This window comes from Bombina bombina, chromosome 1 (genome assembly GCF_027579735.1).
Source record: "Bombina bombina isolate aBomBom1 chromosome 1, aBomBom1.pri, whole genome shotgun sequence".
Classification (NCBI taxonomy): Eukaryota; Metazoa; Chordata; class Amphibia; order Anura; family Bombinatoridae; genus Bombina; species Bombina bombina.
This window is the reverse complement of record NC_069499.1, coordinates 25,429,887-25,448,568: the sequence shown is the minus strand read 5'-3', so window position 1 is coordinate 25,448,568 and position 18,682 is coordinate 25,429,887. Positions and strand designations below refer to the sequence as shown.

Genomic DNA, 18,682 nt, shown 5'->3' with positions numbered 1-18,682 from the left:
GATGGAAGACCTCTTCTTTGCTGCTTGGATCAAGACTTCGCCCGGATGGAAGACCTCTTCTTTGCCGCTTGGATCAAGACTTCTACCGGATGGAGGACATCTTCTTGCTCCGCTTGGATGAAGAATTCGGCTCGGCTGGGTGAAGACGACTCAAGGTAGGGAGATCTTCAGGGGGTAGCTATATTAGGGTTTATTTTATAGGTAGGTATTTAGTTTTAAATAGGAATAATTTAGTTAATTTTAGGAATATTATTTCGTTTAATATAAATTATATTTATGTTAGGGGGGTGTTAGTTATGTTTAGGGGTTAATAACTTTATTATAGTAGCGGCGACGGTGCGGGTGGGAGATTAGGGGTTAATAATTGTAGGTAGGTGGCGGCGACGTTGGGGGGGGGCAGATTAGGGGTTAATAAATATAGGGGTCGGCTGTGTTAGGGGCAGCAGATTAGGGGTTCATAGGGATAATGTAGGTTGCGGCGGTGTCCGGAGCGGAAGATTAGGGGTTAATAATAATATGCAGGGGTCAGCGATAGCGGGGGCGGAAGATTTATTATAGTGGCAGCGAAGTCCAGTCGGCAGATAAGGGGTTAATATGTGTAGGTAAGGTAGCGGCGACGTTGGGGGGGGGGGCAGATTAGGGGTTAATAAATATAGGGGTCGGCTGTGTTAGGGGCAGCAGATTAGGGGTTCATAGGGATAATGTAGGTTGCGGCGGTGTCCGGAGTGGAAGATTAGGGGTTAATAATAATATGCAGGGGTCAGCGATAGCGGGGGCGGAAGATTAGGGTTTAATAAGTGTAAGGTTAGGGGTGTTTAGACTCAGGGTTCATGTTAGGGTGTTAGGTGTAGACTTAGAAACTTCTTTTTTGCAGTTGTTAGGTTTTTTTTCAGCCAAAACTGCCCCATTGTTTCCTATGGGGATATCGTGCACGAGCACGTTTTTCCAGCTTACCGCTACCGTAAGCAACGCTGGTATTGAGGGTTGAAGTGGAGCTAAGTTAAGCTCAACGCACCCTTTTTTGAGCCTAACGCAGCCCCTCAGACAACTCTAAATACCTGCGTTGTTGGAAGGGTGCGTTGGCAAAAAAAGCAGCGTTAGCTACGCGGCTTTTTACCGACGAAACTCTAAATCTAGGCGATTATTAATAAAGAATACTAACCATCATCTGAACCTTCAGCGAGTTGTAATCTTTTTGCTGTTGGCACGTATATATGTTTATCTATACTATAATCACATTTGTAACGCGTCCGTCGGTGTCGCCAGTTGCGTACACATTCTCAAAGGAATGTTGGCTGTGCGAGGCAGCCAAAAGAATGTTGGCTGCGTGCGCAGCCAAAAGAATCCACTTGAATGCAGCGAAGAATGGCGGATTCTTTTACCACCCTGCCATTTTCGGACTTCACCTGGATGCAGCATAGGCAAACCCAAAGCCTTAAAAAAAAACAAAAAACATGCAACCGCCCGCAAGAAATAAATAAAAAGCACGTAACCGCCCGCACAAAATATAATAAAAAACCGTAACCTCCCGCACGAAGTATTAACAAACACCGAAAACCGCAAACCCCCACATAGCAAAATAATTAAGTAATTAACCCCTAATCGGCAAATAACATAATTATCCTATTAACCCCTTAATGACCATCCCCCCACATCGCAATAATCCTAATTAACCTATTAACCCCTAAACCGACAAACCCCCACATTGCAATAAACCTAACTAACCTATGAACCCCTAAATCGACAAACCCCCACATCGCAATATACCTAGTTAAAATAAACTAACAAATAAAACTTGCCTGTGAAATAAAAATAAAACCTAAGATAGATACAATGTAACTATTAGTTATATTGTAGCTAGCTTAGGTTTTATTTTACAGGTAAGTATTTAGTTTTAAATAGGAATTATTTAGTTAATGATAGGAATTTTTATTTAGATTTATTTTAATTATATTAAAGTTAGGGGGTGTTAGGGTTAGATTTAGGGGTAATAAATTTAGTATAGTGGCGGCGGTGACGTTGGGGGCGGTAGATTAGGGATTAATAATATTTAACTGGTGTTTGCGATGCGGGAGTGGGGCGTTTTAGGGGTTAATATGTTTATTATAGTGGCGCTGATGTCCGGAGCGGCAGATTAGGGGTTAATTATTTTATTTTAGTGTTTGCAATGCGGGAGGGCCTCGGTTTAGGGGTTAATAGGTAGTTTATGGGTGTTAGTTTTGTAACACTTTAGTTATGAGTTTTATGCTACCGATTTGTAACGTAAAACTCATAACTACTGACTTTAGATGGCGGTACAAATCTTGACGGTATAGGGTGTACCGCTCATTTTCTGGCCTCCCAGGAAAAACTCGTAATACCGGCGATATTGAAGTCTCATTGAAAAAGGACTTTTTGAGAGGAGCAGTAGTTACTTTGCGTTACGGCCAAAAAAGTGTGCAGTACAGCTATACCTGTAAGACTCGTAATAGCAGCAGTAGTGAAAAAGCAGCGTTATGAGGCTTTTTCACTCATAACGCAAAACTCGTAATCTAGCCGTAATTTAATTACTATGCCCCCTAACCTAACATCCCCTAAATTAACCCCAATACTAACTTACACTTAAATAAAACATAACATTAAATTACAAAATAACAAAAGAAATTCCGAAAAATAAAAAACTCTCAAATTACAGAAAAAAATAAACAAAATGATCAAAAATAAAAAAAAATTAACCTAATCCCTATGAAAATAAAAAAGCCTCCCCAAAATAAAAACACCCCATAAAATATACTACCAATAGCCCTTAAAAGGGCCTTTTGTAGGGCATTGCCCTAAGTTAAACAGCTCTTTTACATTTAAAAATGACTAAATCCCCCCTAACAGTAAAAACCCCCCACCCACCAAACCCCCCAAAATAAACAAAAACTAAACTACCCATTGCCCCTAAAGGGGCATTTGTATGGGCATTGCCCTTTAAAAGGGCATTCAGCTTTTTTACGGCCCTTAAAAGGGCAGTCAGCTGTTAAATAAAAAAAAAATCCTAACACTAATCCCCAAATAGGTACTCTCTATTCCTGAAGTCCGGCAGAGAAGGTCTTCTTCCAGATGGCTCCATCCTCTTCTATCTTCATCCGGAGCGAAGGCGGTGCAGAGCGGAGGTGCGGAGCTGGCTTCCCCGATGCGTGGATCCTCAGCGGCGGTCCTCAATGGCAGCGGTCCTCGGCGGCGTGGAGGCTCCTCTTCATGTGATCTCCCATCACACACTGAAGATTGAATGCAAGGTACCCCATATTTATTGGGGTACCTTGCATTCCTATTGGCTGAAATTTTGAAATCAGCCAATAGGATGAGAGCTACTGAAATCTTATTGGCTGATTTGAACAGCCAATAGGATTTTAGTGGCTCTCATATTATTGGCTGATTTAAAAATGTCAGCCAATAGGAATGCAAGGTCCCCCATATTGATTGCGGTACCTTGCATTCAATCTTCAGTGTATGATGGACATCGGATGAAGAGGAGCCTCCATGCCGCTGAGGACCGCCGCTGAGGACTACCACCATTGAGGACCGCCGCTGAGGATCCACGCATTGGGGAAGACAGCTCCGCCGCTCCGCGCCGCCTTTGTTCCGGATGAAGATAGAAGATGATGGAGCCGCCTGGAAGAAGACCTCTGCCGGACTTCAGGAACGGTGAGTACATATTTGGGGCTTAGTCTTCGGCTTTTTTTTTTTGGGGGGGGGGTGGCTTTTTTTTTAGATTAGGGTTTTTTGGGATGGAGAGCTGAATATCCTTGTAAGGGCAATGCCCATACAAACGCTCTTTTAGGGGCAATGGGTAGTTTAGTTTTTTTAGTGTTAGGTTTTTTATTTTGAGGGGTTTGGTGGGTGAGGGGTTACTGTTAGGGGGTAATTGGGGGGTAATTGATAATTTGTTTAGGTAAAAGAGCTGTTTAACTTAGAGCAATGCCCTACAAAATCCCTTTTAAGGGCTATTGGTAGATAAGTATTAGATTAGGGGGTGTTTTTTTGGGGGGGGGGATTTTTTATAGGGATATTAGTTTAGGTTTACATTTTTTATTTTGGATAGCTTTGTTTATTTTTTTCTGTAATTTTACATTTTTTATTTTGTGTAATTTTAGCTTTGTGGTTTGTATTTTTTGTTTTTTAAAACAGACTGCCCTTTGGGCAGGCTTATCGCATAGTTTATGTTTATATGTATATTTATTTATATATGTGTATATATGTGTATAAATGTGTATTTATGTGTATATATGGGCAGGCTTATCGCCTAGTTTATAATTGTGTGTGTGTGTATGTATATATGTATATAAATAAGCCGGCACTCTCTGGTCTTTCTCTAAACTGTGCTTAATTGTGAAAGTTTTTGGGGAAACTCTCCTCTTCCCCGAAGACACAATTTGGAGAAAGACCAGATATATATTTATATCTTTATTTACTTTATTTACACAAATTACTTTGTGTTTCAAAAATGTGAACAGTGATTTGATCATTATATTATCTTTTTTTCAAGGGGCTGCATACAAGTTTTGATGAAATAGAATCCTGTCTAATGCAAATAGCCACATCAACCGAAGATGTCAAAAAGAGCACATCTCCAGAAGGGGGCAGGAAAATTCAGGAGATTTCAGATTCCTGCCACAGAAAAATGGAGGAATTAAGGAAACTGTTTCAGAGTTTGAAAAAAGACAAAGATCTCACAGGTTTCTTTGAAAAAATAACAATAAAGACTGAGGGCGCTCGAGATGGAGAGAAAATTGTAAATGAACCCACTTTGGTACAGCCAGACACTATAACCCTACAAAAAGGGACAGAGACTGAAGAGGAAATCAGTGATGCAACACCTGAAGCATTAGTGAGGCATCTGCTACCGGATGACAAAGACATTACAAAAAGGGTGGAGAAGATGCCAACAGAACTGTTAGGGACCCAGGTTCAACCAGACAGTGTAAACTTAAAAGCAGTAACAAGCAATAAGGACACTAGCGAGAGTGAAACATTGTCTACTGAAGCATTAGTGATCTGTGATCAATCAGACAACGTTAGCATAAAAGTAATGGCATCCGTTGGGAATGTTAGAGATAGTGAAATGATAGGTTCCCCCATTTATCTAGAGAGCAACAGAGAAAATGCTTATTCTGAGCTGTTAGTGGATTCTGTACAAATAGAGAGCTTAAAAGTAAATGGAGTAGTAAATAGTGGAGAGGAAACTAGAACTGAAGATAAGATGCTATCTGAAAATGTAGGGGTCTATGAGCAACCAAACAGTGCAGACACTGATGATGGAGAAAAGATGATAACAGAACTGTTAGAGCTTCCTGTGCAGCCAGATGGTGGAAACCTTACTGAAGTGACTGGGGAGCTTCCTAGAGATGAAGAGAAGATGTCAACTGAAATAAAAGTGTCAGTGAGTGACAACCCTTGCAGATATGGAGAGGATATGACAACAGAACAAGTAATGGTTACTGTACAACAAGAAGGCCTAACAAAAATGACAGAGACTAAGGAAGAAACAAGAGATGTCAGACAAAAGGAGTTTGAAACTTTAGAGTTCTCTGTCCAAAAAGACAGTTTTAAAGTAACAATCATTAAGGGCACTACCAATGTGGAGGACATGGCTTCTGAACTGTTAGTCACTTCTGTACAACCAGAGAGAATAACAATTGAAAACGTCATAAGCAGTAAGGGGGCTAGTGATGGAGAGAAGATGGCAAATGAACCATTAATGAAACTCCTGCAATTAGAAGGTGCAACAAAGAGTGAAGAAAACATGACAGCTAAATCATTAGTGGCAAAGGTTGAGGAGGAAACCAGAGATGAAAAACAGATGTCCACTGAATCCTTAGTGCTCACTCTACAATCAGATAGTGTAGATGTAAAACAATCAACAAATAGTGAGGCTATTCAAAAATCTGAGATTATTGTAGAAGAATCTTTAAGGGACGGTGGTCTTCTTGTACAACCAGAAAGTTTAGAAGAAATGACAAGGAGTGAGGTTTCACATGATGGAAAGAGGATACAAACTGATTTGTTAGTGCAACCGGGAAAACAAGTTACAAAGAGTGAGGATACTAATGGCAGTGACAAGTTGATCACAGAACGGTTTTGGCAACCTAAACAAAAAGGCATTAAAAAGGTAAAAAAAGTCAAAAAGGGTGGGGATAGTAGATATAAAGGGAAGGTGTTATCTGAACTATTTGCCAATCCACCAAAAACCGATAGCATGGAAGTAAAAGTGACTAAGAGTGAGAAAGTAACTAGAGATGATTTAAAGATATCATCTGAAATATTGATGGATTCTAAACAACCAGACAATTTAAAAGTAAAAGAAGTAACAAACAATGGGGACATTAGAGACATACAGGAAATCATACCTGCACCAGATAAAATGAACATAGAAAACATGACAAACAATAAGGACCCTAGGGATGGAGAGAAGATAGCACCTGAGCAGTCAGAGGTGCTTCTACAACCAGTTATTATAAATGTAGAAGTTACCAAGAGTGAAGAGAAGATACCAACTGAAGGTGAACTGAAGATACCACTAAAGGTGGTTACAAACAATGAGATAGAAACTAGTGACGACAAGACATTAACAGCAAAAGACTTAACAGATGGTGAGAAGGAAATTGGGGCTAAAAAGAGAATACCGCCTGAATTATTTACTGTATGTGAACAAACAGACGGTGTGAAAGTTATGGAAGCAATAAGGAATGAGGAGGGTCAAGATGGAGAAAACATAACTGAAGTGGTCTTTGTTCCCCAAGGTCATGTAAAAGAAGAGTTTGAGCAGTCAGCTTTACAATTAGAAGCTCTTCTACAACAAAACACTGTAAAGGTAAAAGAAGGAACAAACATTGAAGACTATAGAGATGAAGAGACGTTTTCTTCTGAAATAGAGACCAAAGATAAAGACAAGATGCTGCTTGAAACCTTAGTGGTCTCTCCAGAGCCAGAGAAAGTAAAGAGAGATGGAGAAAATGTGAGAGAATTAGCTGTGACTGCACAATCACATGGTGTGAACACATTAGAAGTTACAGGGCTTGAGGAGGAAGCTAGCGGTAAAGAAATAATGTCACCTGAAACCTCACTAGTCCTTGTACAACAAGATGGAGAGAATGTGATGACAGATGAAGTAGTTGTGACTGCACAAGTAAATGGTGTGATTGCATTAGAAGTTATAGGGCCTGAGGAGGAAACTAGCGGTAAAGAAATAATGTCTCCTGAAACCTCACTTGTCCTTGCACAACAAGACAGTCTAAAAGTAATAAAAGATACCGTAAATGAAGCCACTAGAGAAAGCTTTGAGGATATCATTGAGAATAGACAGAATATAGTATCATTATCAGTCACTGTGGATCCAGGAAAAGTAAAAGGAGTGGCAAAGAATGTGGATGTGAACAACCATGAGATTTTGCTCACTGGACAGTTATTTCAACCTAAGCAAAAAGGCATGAAAAATGTAAAGAGAGTTAAAAAGGTTGGCGACAGTCGATATAAGGGGAAGATGTTATCAGAACTATTTGTGGATCCTGTATCAACAGATTGCATAAAAGCAGAAGTGACAATGAGTGAGGAGGACCTTAGATTTGAAGGGAAAATGTCAACTGAACTGCCTGTGGCCTCTGTACAACCTGACATCATGATATTAAATGAAATAATAACAAGTGAAGAAGCAACTACAGATGGAGTTAAGATTTCATCTGAAACGTTAATGGCTTGTGAACATCCAGACAGTATAAAAGTAAATGAAATTACAAACAATGAGGGGGCCAAAGATGGACAAAAAATGTCTCCTGAAAAATTAGTGGTCCCTATTAAGCCAGATGCCATATATGTTACAGAAGTGCCAACAAATGAAGAGGACACTAACAGAAAATTGCTACCTAAAATATTAATGGTCATTGAACAACCAGACAGAGTAAAAGAAGCAACAAACAGTAATGGCACTAGAGATGGAGAAAATATTGTAAATACAGATGTAAGAATAAATGAAAATAACATTCTAACAGAACCATTAATGGCTATGATGCCACCAGATGACATAAACATTGACTTGGTGACAAACCATAAGGGAGAAAATAGAGATGATGAAGTTTCAGGTGAACTTTTTGTTGTCACTGTACAAGCAGACCCTATAAGAGTAGAAACATTTACAAACATTGAGGACAAAACAGAGGAGAAAGGGAAGATGCCATCTGAAACGTTTATGGTCTGTAAAGAGCCAGGCAATGTAGAAGTGAAAGAAATTAAAAAGAATGAGAAAGCTGAAGATGTTGATAACTTACCTGAGGTGATCTCTGTTAAACAGAAACATGTAAAACTAAAAGAACTGACAGAGATTAAGGTGAAAACTAGAGATGAAATGACGGCAATGAAACCTTTAGTAGAAACAGTACAAGAAGACACTGTGAATATACATTTTTTTACAAACAATAAAGACACCAGAGATGGGGAGAAGTTACCCAGATTGTCTGAAACTGTACAGTCAGAAACTGTGAAAATTAGTGAAGAAATAAGTGAACAAGAGCAGATATTAACTGACGATTTAGTTCACCCCAGTGAAAAACGTTTAAAAAAAGTAAAAAGAGGAAGAAAGAGCAAACAAACTAAAGGGAAGGTGTTATCAGAACTCTTTGTGGACCCCTTACAAACACATAATTTAGTAGACATGACAGTGAGTGAGGTAATTCACCATGAAGAAGCTGAACCATTTGTGGCCTCTGTACAATCAGATAGTACAAAAGAAGTTAGAAAAACTGAAGAACACACTGAAAATGAGGAAAATATGCCTCTTGAATCATTAGTTGTGACTGCACAACCAAATTTTGAAAATTTAGAAGTTACAAGAAGTGAAGAAAAGGTTCCAACTGATCTATTATTGGTGGCAAACTGTGAAGAAGGAACTAGCGATCAAAAGACATTGATCAAAAACACTGTAACAGTAAAGGAATTGACAAATATTGATGAGGAAAGAAGAGATGAAGATAAATTGCCACCTGAAACATTAACAGTCTGTAAGCTGCCAATGAGTGTCACAATTAAAGAAGTCAAGAGAAATGAGAACATTCAGGAAGTCAACATAACAAAAATGACATCTGTTTACCACGAGCATGTAAGCTCATCAGAAGTGACATCTGTTTACAACGAGCATGTAAACCCAACTGAAGTGGCATCTGTTTACCACGAGCATGTAAACCCAACAGAAGTGATATCTGTTTACCACGAGCATGTAAACCCAACAGAAGTGACATCTGTTTACCACGAGCATGTAAACCCAACAGAAGTGGCATCTGTTTACCACAAGTATGTAAACCCAACTGAAGTGGCATCTGTTTACCACGAGCATGTAAACCCAACAGAAGTGACATCTGTTTACCACGAGCATGTAAACCCAACAGAAGTGGCATCTGTTTACCACAAGCATGTAAACCCAACTGAAGTGGCATCTGTTTACCACGAGCATGTAAACCCAACAGAAGTGGCATCTGTTTACCACGAGCATGTAAACCCAACTGAAGTGGCATCTGTTTACCACGAGCATGTAAACCCAACAGAAGTGGCATCTGTTTACCACAAGTATGTAAACCCAACTGAAGTGGCATCTGTTTACCACAAGTATGTAAACCCAACGGATGTGGCATCTGTTTACCACGAGCATGTAAACCCAACAGAAGTGGCATCTGTTTACCACAAGTATGTAAACCCAACTGAAGTGGCATCTGTTTACCACGTGCATGTAAACCCAACAGAAGTGACATCTGTTTACCACGAGCATGTAAACCCAACAGAAGTGGCATCTGTTTACCACGAGCATGTAAACCCAACTGAAGTGGCATCTGTTTACCACGAGCATGTAAACCCAACAGAAGTGGCATCTGTTTACCACGAGCAGGTAGACCCAACTGAAGTGGCATCTGTTTACCATGAGCATGTAAACCCAACAGAAGTGACATCTGTTTACCACAAGCATGTAAACCCAACAGAAGTGACATCTGTTTACCACGAGCATGTAAACCCAACAGAAGTGACATCTGTTTACCATGAGCATGTAAACCCAACAGAAGTGGCATCTGTTTACCACGAGCATGTAAACCCAACAGGAGTGACATCTGTTTACCACGAGCATGTAAACCCAACAGAAGTGACATCTGTTTACCACGAGCATGTAAACCCAACAGAAGTGACAGAAAGAAAGGTAAAAACTAGAGATGAAAAGAGGTCAGCAAAATCATTACTGGAAAAAGTACACAAAGGCACTATAAAGATAAAGGTTACAAACTTTGAGGACACCACAAATGGAGAGAATCTATCAGAACAGCCTGTACATCCAGATAGTGGATATGTAAAAATAAGTGAAAAAATAACAGATGAAGTTAAGTTGCAAACTGAAGATTCAGTTCACCCCAGTGAAAAATGTATCACAAAAGTAAAAAAGGTAAGAAAAAGCAAACACACCAAAGGGAAGATGCTGTCAGAACTGTTTGTAGACTCCTTACCAACAGTTGATGTAATAGGCATGACAGTGAGTAAAAATAACACCCATGAAGAACATGAAGCCCCTCTGCAGTCAGATAGTGTAAAAGACGGTATACATACTGAGGAGGACACTAGACACAAAGAAACAAGCACACCTGAACTATTTGTGGCTTCTGTACAATCAGATAGTACACAAGAAACTACTAAGATTGAGGAGGACTCTAAAGATGGAGGAACAATGCCACTGGAATCATTAGGGGTGCCCATACAGCCAAATATTATAAATGTACAAGTAACAAGTAATGAAGAAAATATGCCAGATGAACCTTTAGTGGTCACAATGCAACCAGATAGTGTTAACCCAAAAGTAGTGACACACCATGAAGAAGAAACTGGAGGTGAAAAGACATCAACTGGACTCTTTGTGGTCACTGTGCAATCAGACAATGTAACAGTAAAAGAATTGAACAGTGAGGATGAAACAATAGATAAAGAGAAAATGTCCCATGAAAAAGTCAAAAAAATTCAAGGGGATCATTATATTCAGAATGTTCAACAAGAACATGTAAAAGAAGTGGCAGAGATTAAGGTTAAAACTAGAGATAAAAAGAGGTCACCAAAACCAGAAGTATTAGTACAGCCTGGACAGCCAGATAGTGTAAATGTTAAAATTAGTGATGAAATAAGAGATGAAGAGAACATGTTATCTAAAGATTTAGTTCACCCCAGTGAAAAACGTATAAAAAAAGTAAAAAAAGTCAGAAAGAGCAAGCCCACTAAAGGAAAGATGTCAGAACTATTTGTGGACCCCTTACAAACAGACATGACAGTGAGTGAAGTCATAAGCAATAAAGAACCTAAATTAGACAGCATAAAAGAAGTAACAAAGATTGAAGAGTACACTAGACATGAGGAGACAATGACTCCTAAACCATTTATGGTCCCTGTACAGTCAAATAATATCAATGAAGTGGCAAAGATTGAGAAGGACTCTGGATACGAGGAGACAATTACCCCAGAACAGTTTGTGGCCCCTGTACAGCTAGTTAGTGTAAAGGAAATAACAAAGATTGAAGAGGACACTGGACAAAGTGAAGCAATAACACCTGAACCACTTATGGCCCCTGTAGAACCAGTCACTGTAAAGGAAATTACAAAGATTGAAGAGAACACTAGACAAAGTGAAGCAATAACACCTAAACCACTTGTGGCCCCTGTAGAACCAGTCAGTATAAAGGAAATTATAAAGATTGAGGCGGACACTAGACTCGATGAAGTAATAACACTTGAACTACATATGGCCCCTGTACATCCAGTTAGTGTGAAAGAAGTGACAAAGATAGGGGGGGTCAATAAAAATGGAGAAGACCTGCCAGTGGAACTGTCCATGGTGCCTGTACAACAAAATATAGTATGTATAGATGTAAGAAAGAATGAAGGGACAATGCCTGCTGATCAATTAGTGGTTAAAGTTCAACCAGATAATGTAACCCTAAAAGTGTTAACAAACCATGAAACAGAGACACAAGACAACAAGATGTCAGCTAACCTCTTTGTTTTACCTGAAAAATCAGCTACCATAAAAGAATTAGCAAATGTTGAGATGAAATCTAGATCTAAAGAAACATTGCCATCTGAAACATTAATGGTCTGTGACAGCATAATAGAAGAGGCCATTCAAGATGTAGATAACATAACAGACGTGACCTCTATTCAACAAGCTAATGTAAACCTAACAGAATTTACAGAGATTAAGGTGGAAATTAGAGATGAAAAGATGTCAGCAAATCCATTAGTGGCTCCTGATCAACAAGACACTGTAAAGGTAAAAGAAGTTACAAACAACCAGGACACCAGAGATGGTGAGAATTTACTAGGAATGATAAGAAAAGAGGAGAACATGGTTACCATTAAACACATCAAAAAAGTAAAACGAGTGAGAAAGAGTGAGGACAATAGATATAAAGGGAGAATGTTATCTGAACTACTTGTGGATCCCTTGCAAACAGATGATGTAAAAACAATGTCAGTGAGTGAAGTCCCTAGCCATGAAGAACTTGAACTATTTGCATCCTCTGTGAGATCGGACAACTTAAAAGATGAGACGATGGTTGTCAAGGACACTAGACATGAAGAGATATTGCCCCCTGGTCCATTTGTGGCCACTGTACCATCAGATAGTGTAAAAGAAATAGCAATGGTCGAGCAGGACACTTGTCAAGAAGAGACAGTCATATCTGAATTAACTGTGGCCCCTGTACAACCAGAAAGTGTAAAAGAAGTGACAGAGATTGATGAGGACAATCGAGATGGAGATCAGATGACACCTGCATTAATAGCTGTTCCTGGGCCAGCACACAAACTCATGCAAGGCAAGAAAAAGAAAAAAGTAAGTTTTCCACAAGAGATGATGAGGAGTCTATTCTAATAAATTACCTATAGCAGTGCACTTGACCTCTAGGGTGTGGCTTGAATAGACTGATATAAAAATGCACCCTCCAAGTGATCCTTTCCAGTCTGTAGTGACAGCTAAATGGGTATATTAACGTATGCTCATTGGTTGACTTGTCTGTATAAAGTACAGTATACAAGTCATTTGGCCTTTTGAAACTCAATATTTAGAGCACAGTACTTCTGCTTCATAATTAACAGGATACTAATATATATATACACACAACATATAGTGTATCAGCAAGTACTGAATTACACAAGACCTACATACAAAATATCGGCTAGATTACGAGTTTTGCGTTAGGCTGAAAAAGCAGCGTTAACAGTTCCTAATGCTGCTTTTTCACTACCGCTGGTATTACAAGTCTTGCAGGTTTAGGGTCACTGCACACTTTTTTGGCCTTACCGCAAAACAACTTACATAAACTTTGTAAAGTCTTTTTTCTATGGGACTTCCATAGCGCCGGTATTACGAGTCTGTCCTGGGAGGCCAAAAAGTGAGCGGTACACCCTCTCCTGTCAAGAGTCCTAACACGTTTAAAAGTCAGTAGTTAAGAGTTTTATGGTACAACGCTGTAACATAAAACTCATAACTAAAGTGCTAAAAAGTACACTAACACCCATAAACTACCTATTAACCCCTAAACCGAAGCCCTCCCACTGTCAGGTTTTTTTTCCTGTTTTCTTTGCCATGTGCTGCTGGCAGCCATTTTACTCACCTCTCTTGCTGACTATGGTGCATTGTGGGGGATGCTGCTCATTTCCTGCACTTCCTTTTATGGCCAGACTGGTGTGCATCCTCTGTGAGACAGGATGCAGTCTCAGAATTGTGATGTCATCACTTATTATTTAAAGGGCCTCTGTTCAGTATGCTTTGCCTTTGCGTTGTCTCAGACCTGTTTGTGAGAGTTCCTGTGTATTACCTGGCTGTCTGACTTCCTTGCTGGCTCCTGATCCCTGGCTTGTTCCTGACTCTGCTGTTTTCATTGTTCTAGATTCCGGCTCATCTGACTATTCGCTTTGGCTCCTGACTCGGCTCGTCTGACTACCAGCTCTGGTTTTGACTCCTGGCTTATTTGACTTGTGGACTTTTTATTATTTTTTTGTTATTAATAAAGGAGTGATTATTTTTGCACTTCTCGTCTCAGTCTGATTCCTGGCACCCTGACATTATGCAAAGGCCATGAATCCTGATGGTGCTAATAATCCACCTTTACCTGCCATCATTTCCAGGATGGATGAACAGGATCACCGCTTGGATCAATTTGCACTAGCCCTGCAAACCCTGCTGACTCGCACTGGACATTTGGACCAAAGTGTCCCACAAGTTATGGCTGCTCCTGTTTCCGCTGCTGCACCTTGTCCTACCAGGAGCATGTCCGGTTCTGCACCTCTACCTCAGCGATATGGAGGTGATCCTATTCAGTGCAGAGGGATTTTGAACCTGGTGGGCATTTACTTTGAGATGTTACATCAGGTGTTTCCCTCTGACAGAGCTAAAGTGGGATTTCTCATCTCGTTCCTCTCTGACACAGCTCTTGCCTGGGCTAATCCCTTGTAGGAGACTAATAAACCTGTGATTTCAAATTACCCTGAATTTGTTGCATCCTTTCGATGGGTATTTGATGTTCCAGCTCGCTCCTCCTCTGCTGCTAAACGACTCATGTCCATTCAGCAAGGTACAAGATCTGTTGCTCAGTATGCTATTGAGTTCCGTACGCTTGCCGCAGAGGTTGGTTGGAACAATGAAGCCCTTGTTGCCGCCTTCTTTCATGGGCTCTCTGGTACTGCTGAGCCGATGCAGTTGGGATTCACGCGTCTCTCTGCGGCAGAGAGGGCCTTTAGGAGGAGGTAGGGGCTCTGCCTCTATTGTGGGTTACAGGGCCACCTTTTGAAGTCTTGTCCTACACGGCCGGGAAATGCTCACACCTAAGGTCCTGTCGGGGGCAGACCTTGAGTGGTTTATCCTCGTCTCCGGAACCGCTTAAGGAGAAACCTTTGGTCACGGTTGTCCTTTCCTGGGTGGACTCCTCCATAGTCACCCAGGCTCTTGTTGACTCCGGTGCTGCGGGCTATTTTATTGACAGTGCTTTTGTATCAAAGCACTCCATTCCTGTTTTGTCTCGGTCCGTTCTGCTTGCTATTGAGGCCATTGATGGCAGGCCCATTTAGCCCGCACTCGTTACTCACGAAACTGCTCCGTTGTCCATGGCTGTTGGGGCTCTCCATTTTGAAACCCTCCAGTTCAAGGTGATAAACTCTCCGCATTTTCTGGTTGTTCTGGGTTATCCCTGGCTCCAAAAGCACAATCCCAGTCTCGACTAGCGCAAGTCTGAAATTTTGTCGTGGTCCCCGCAATGTATTTCCACTTGTCTTCAGAAACCAGTTAAAGTCTTGTGCACTTCTTCGGTATCTCAATTGCCAGAGGAGTACCGAGAGTTCCTAGACGTTTTTGACAAGGTGCGTGCCGGTACGTTGCCTCCTTACCGGTCTTATGATTGTGCCATAGACCTGCAACCCGGAGACATTCCTCCTCGGGCCGGGTTTACCCTCTATCGGTTGCAGAGAATTGTGCTATGGAGGAGTATGTTGCCGATGCTCTGTCGCGGGGGATCATCCGCAAATCCTGCTCTCCTACAGGGGCTGGCTTCTTCTTTGTGAAGAAAAAGGGTGGCGAGTTAAGACCATGCATTGATTATAGGGGTCTTAATCGTCTTACCATTAAGAATGCTTACCCTATTCCGCTCATTACGGAACTCTTTGGCCACCTCAATGGAGCTACGGTCTTTACTAAACTTGATGTGAGAGGAGCATACAATCTCGTTAGGATTAAGGAGGGCCACAAATGGAAAACAACGTTTAACACCAGGAGCGGGCATTATGAGTATCTTGTAATGCCCTTTGGCCTATGTAATGCTCCTGCTGTTTTCCAGGAATTTATTAATGATGTCCTACGAGATATGTTGCAACAGTGTGTTGTGGTGTACTTAGACGGCATCCTCATACACTCACCCACACTTGAGGCTCATCGTTCTGATGTTACACTGGTTCTTCAGAGACTACGTGAGAACGGCCTGTTTTGTAAACTAGAGAAATGTGAGTTCCATCAGACTCAAGTAACCTTCCTAGGTTATGTTATCTCCGTTGCAGGGTTCTCCATGGATCCTGACAAGTTATCTGCAGTTCTACATTTGCCTCGCCCAGTTGGTCTTCGGTCTATTCAACGTTTTTTGGGGTTCGCCAATTACTATAGAAAGTTTATTAAAAACCTTTCTTCCTTGGTCAAACCTATCACTGACATGACCCGTAAAGAGAATGATCCACTCCATTGGTCACCTACTGCCATTAAGGCCTTTGATAGTCTTAAGACTGCCTTTGCTGCCACTCCAGTTCTGGCTCATCCTAACCCTGTCCTGCCTTTCGTTCTTGAGGTTGATGCATCTGAGACTGGAGTAGGTGCCCTCTTGTCTCAACGTCCTACGCCTGACGGTTCCTTGCATCCATGTGGTTTCTTCTCTAAGAAATTGTCTCCAGAGGAGTGCAATTATGAAATTGTCGACAGGGAATTGCTGGCCATAATTTTGGCAATCAAGGAATGGAGGCATCTTCTTGAGGGTACTTGCGTGCCAGTGCTCATTGTTACTGACCACAAGAATTTAACTTATCTATCTGAAGCAAAACGTTTGTCGCCCCAACAGGCCAGAGGGGCGCTATTTTTGTCTTGGTTTAATTATGTGGTCTCCTACCTGCCTGGTAGTAAGAATGTTAGGGCTGATGCCCACTCCCGACAATTTTCGCCTCTGTCCAAGAAGGAGTCTGTACCTACTCCTGTTATACCTCCTGACCATATTTTAGCTACCATATGTACTAATTTGACTTCTCCCTTGGGGGAGGAGATCCTGGCTGCACAAACCAATGCACCTCCTGAGAAACCTAGTGGTAAGTGTTTTGTTCCTGAGAGTTTTCGAACTAAACTTTTGCACACTTACCACTATCCTAAAGCAGCAGGTCAACCAGGCAAGAACCAAATGATTTGGTCTGTTACTCGACAATTCTTGTGGCCAGGTCTTCATTCTGATGTTGTTGCTTATGTTGCCTCCTGCTCAGTTTGTGCACAGAATAAGACTCCTCGACTTCTTCCTGTGGGTCTTCTTCAACCTATTGCTAATGGTGAGCGTCCTTGGACACATCTTTCCATGGACTTCATTGTCGAGCTCCCTGTTTCCAATGGAAATACTGTTATCCTTATGGTGGTTGACCGTTTTTCTAAAATGTCACGTTGCATTCCCTTGATGAAGTTGCCTTCCGCTCAGGAGCTTGCTTCAATTTTTGCCGGGAGGTGTTCCGTTTACATGGGTTACCCAAGGAGATAGTGTCGGACCGGGGTAGCCAGTTTGTCTCCAGATTTTGGCGTTCTTTTTGTGCTCAAATGGGGATCCAGCTTTCCTTCTCCTCGGCATATCACCATCAATCCAATGGGGCTACGGAACAGTCTAATCAAGCTCTGGAACAGTTCCTCCGTTGCTATGTCTCAGATCACCACAATAATTGGTCTGAACTGTTACTTTGGGCAGAGTTTGTTCGTAATAGTGCTATTAATGCTTCCTCCAAGTTATCCCCGTTCATGGCGAATTATGGGTTTCAACCATCCTTGTTGCACGATTCATTCATGTCTCGGGGTATTCTGGCTTTGGAGGAGCATCTCCGGCAACTCCGTTCCACATGGGTGCAGATTCAGGATTGCCTTCATCGTTCTATGCAACGCCAAAAGTTCCAGGCTGATCGTAGGCGTCTGCCCGCGCCTTCCTACCAGGTTGGTGAGAGAGTTTGGCTGTCCTCCTGCAACTTGAACCTTCATGTGCCTTCCAATAAACTGGCTTCCCGTTATGTTGCTCCTTTTCAAATTCTCCGACGGGTCAATCCTGTGGCCTACGCTCTTGACCTTCCTCATGCAATGCACCTCTCCAATGTTTTTCATGTCTCCCTCTTGAAACCATTGGTTTGTAATTGGTTTACCACTGTGTTGCCTCGTCCCCATCCTATCTTTGTTGACAACCATGAGGAGTATGAGGTCAGCAGCATTATTGACTCTCGTATGTCCAGGGGCCGTGTACAGTATTTGGTTCACTGGAGGGGCTACGGTCCGGAGGAGCATTCTTGGGTTCCCTCCTCTGATGTTCATGCTCTCTTCCTCCTCCATGCCTTCCATGCCCGTTTCCCCAATATGCCTTTTGTCCTCCGTGGGGGAGGGGTCATTGAGGGGAGGGTACTGTCAGGGTTTTTTCCCTGTTGTGTTTGCCATGTGCTGCTGGCAGCCATTTTACTCACTTCTCTTGCTGACTATGATGCATTGTGGGGGATGCTGCTCATTTCCTGCACTTCCTTTTATGGCCAGACTGGTGTGCATCATCTGTGTGAGACAGGATGCAGTCTCAGAATTGTGATGTCATCACTTATTATTTAAAGGGCCTCTGTTCAGTATGCTATGCCTTTGTGTTGTCTCAGATCTGTTTGTGAGAGTTCCTGTGTATTACCTGGCTGTCTGACGTCCTTCCTGGTTCCTGATCCCTGGCTTGTTCCTGACTCTGCTGTTTTCCTTGTTCCTGATTCCGGCTTGTGTGACTATTCGCTTTGGCTCCTGACTCGGCTCGTCTGACTACTAGCTCTGGTTTTGACTCCTGACTTATTTGACTTGTGGTCTTTTTATTATTTTTTTGTTATTAATAAAGGTGTGATTCCTGACACCCGCATC

The 18,682-nt window shown here is 41.6% G+C and overlaps 1 protein-coding gene across 1 annotated transcript in view; it reads left to right on the top strand.

Moving 5' to 3' along the window:
- Positions 1-18,682, top strand: part of SYNE2 (spectrin repeat containing nuclear envelope protein 2) — a 799,180-nt gene that overhangs the window by 347,752 nt on the left and 432,746 nt on the right. The window contains exon 39 of the mRNA XM_053697281.1: positions 4,514-12,868. Coding sequence (XP_053553256.1) covers positions 4,514-12,868 — 8,355 coding nt within the window. The remainder of the gene's footprint in view (positions 1-4,513; positions 12,869-18,682) is intronic.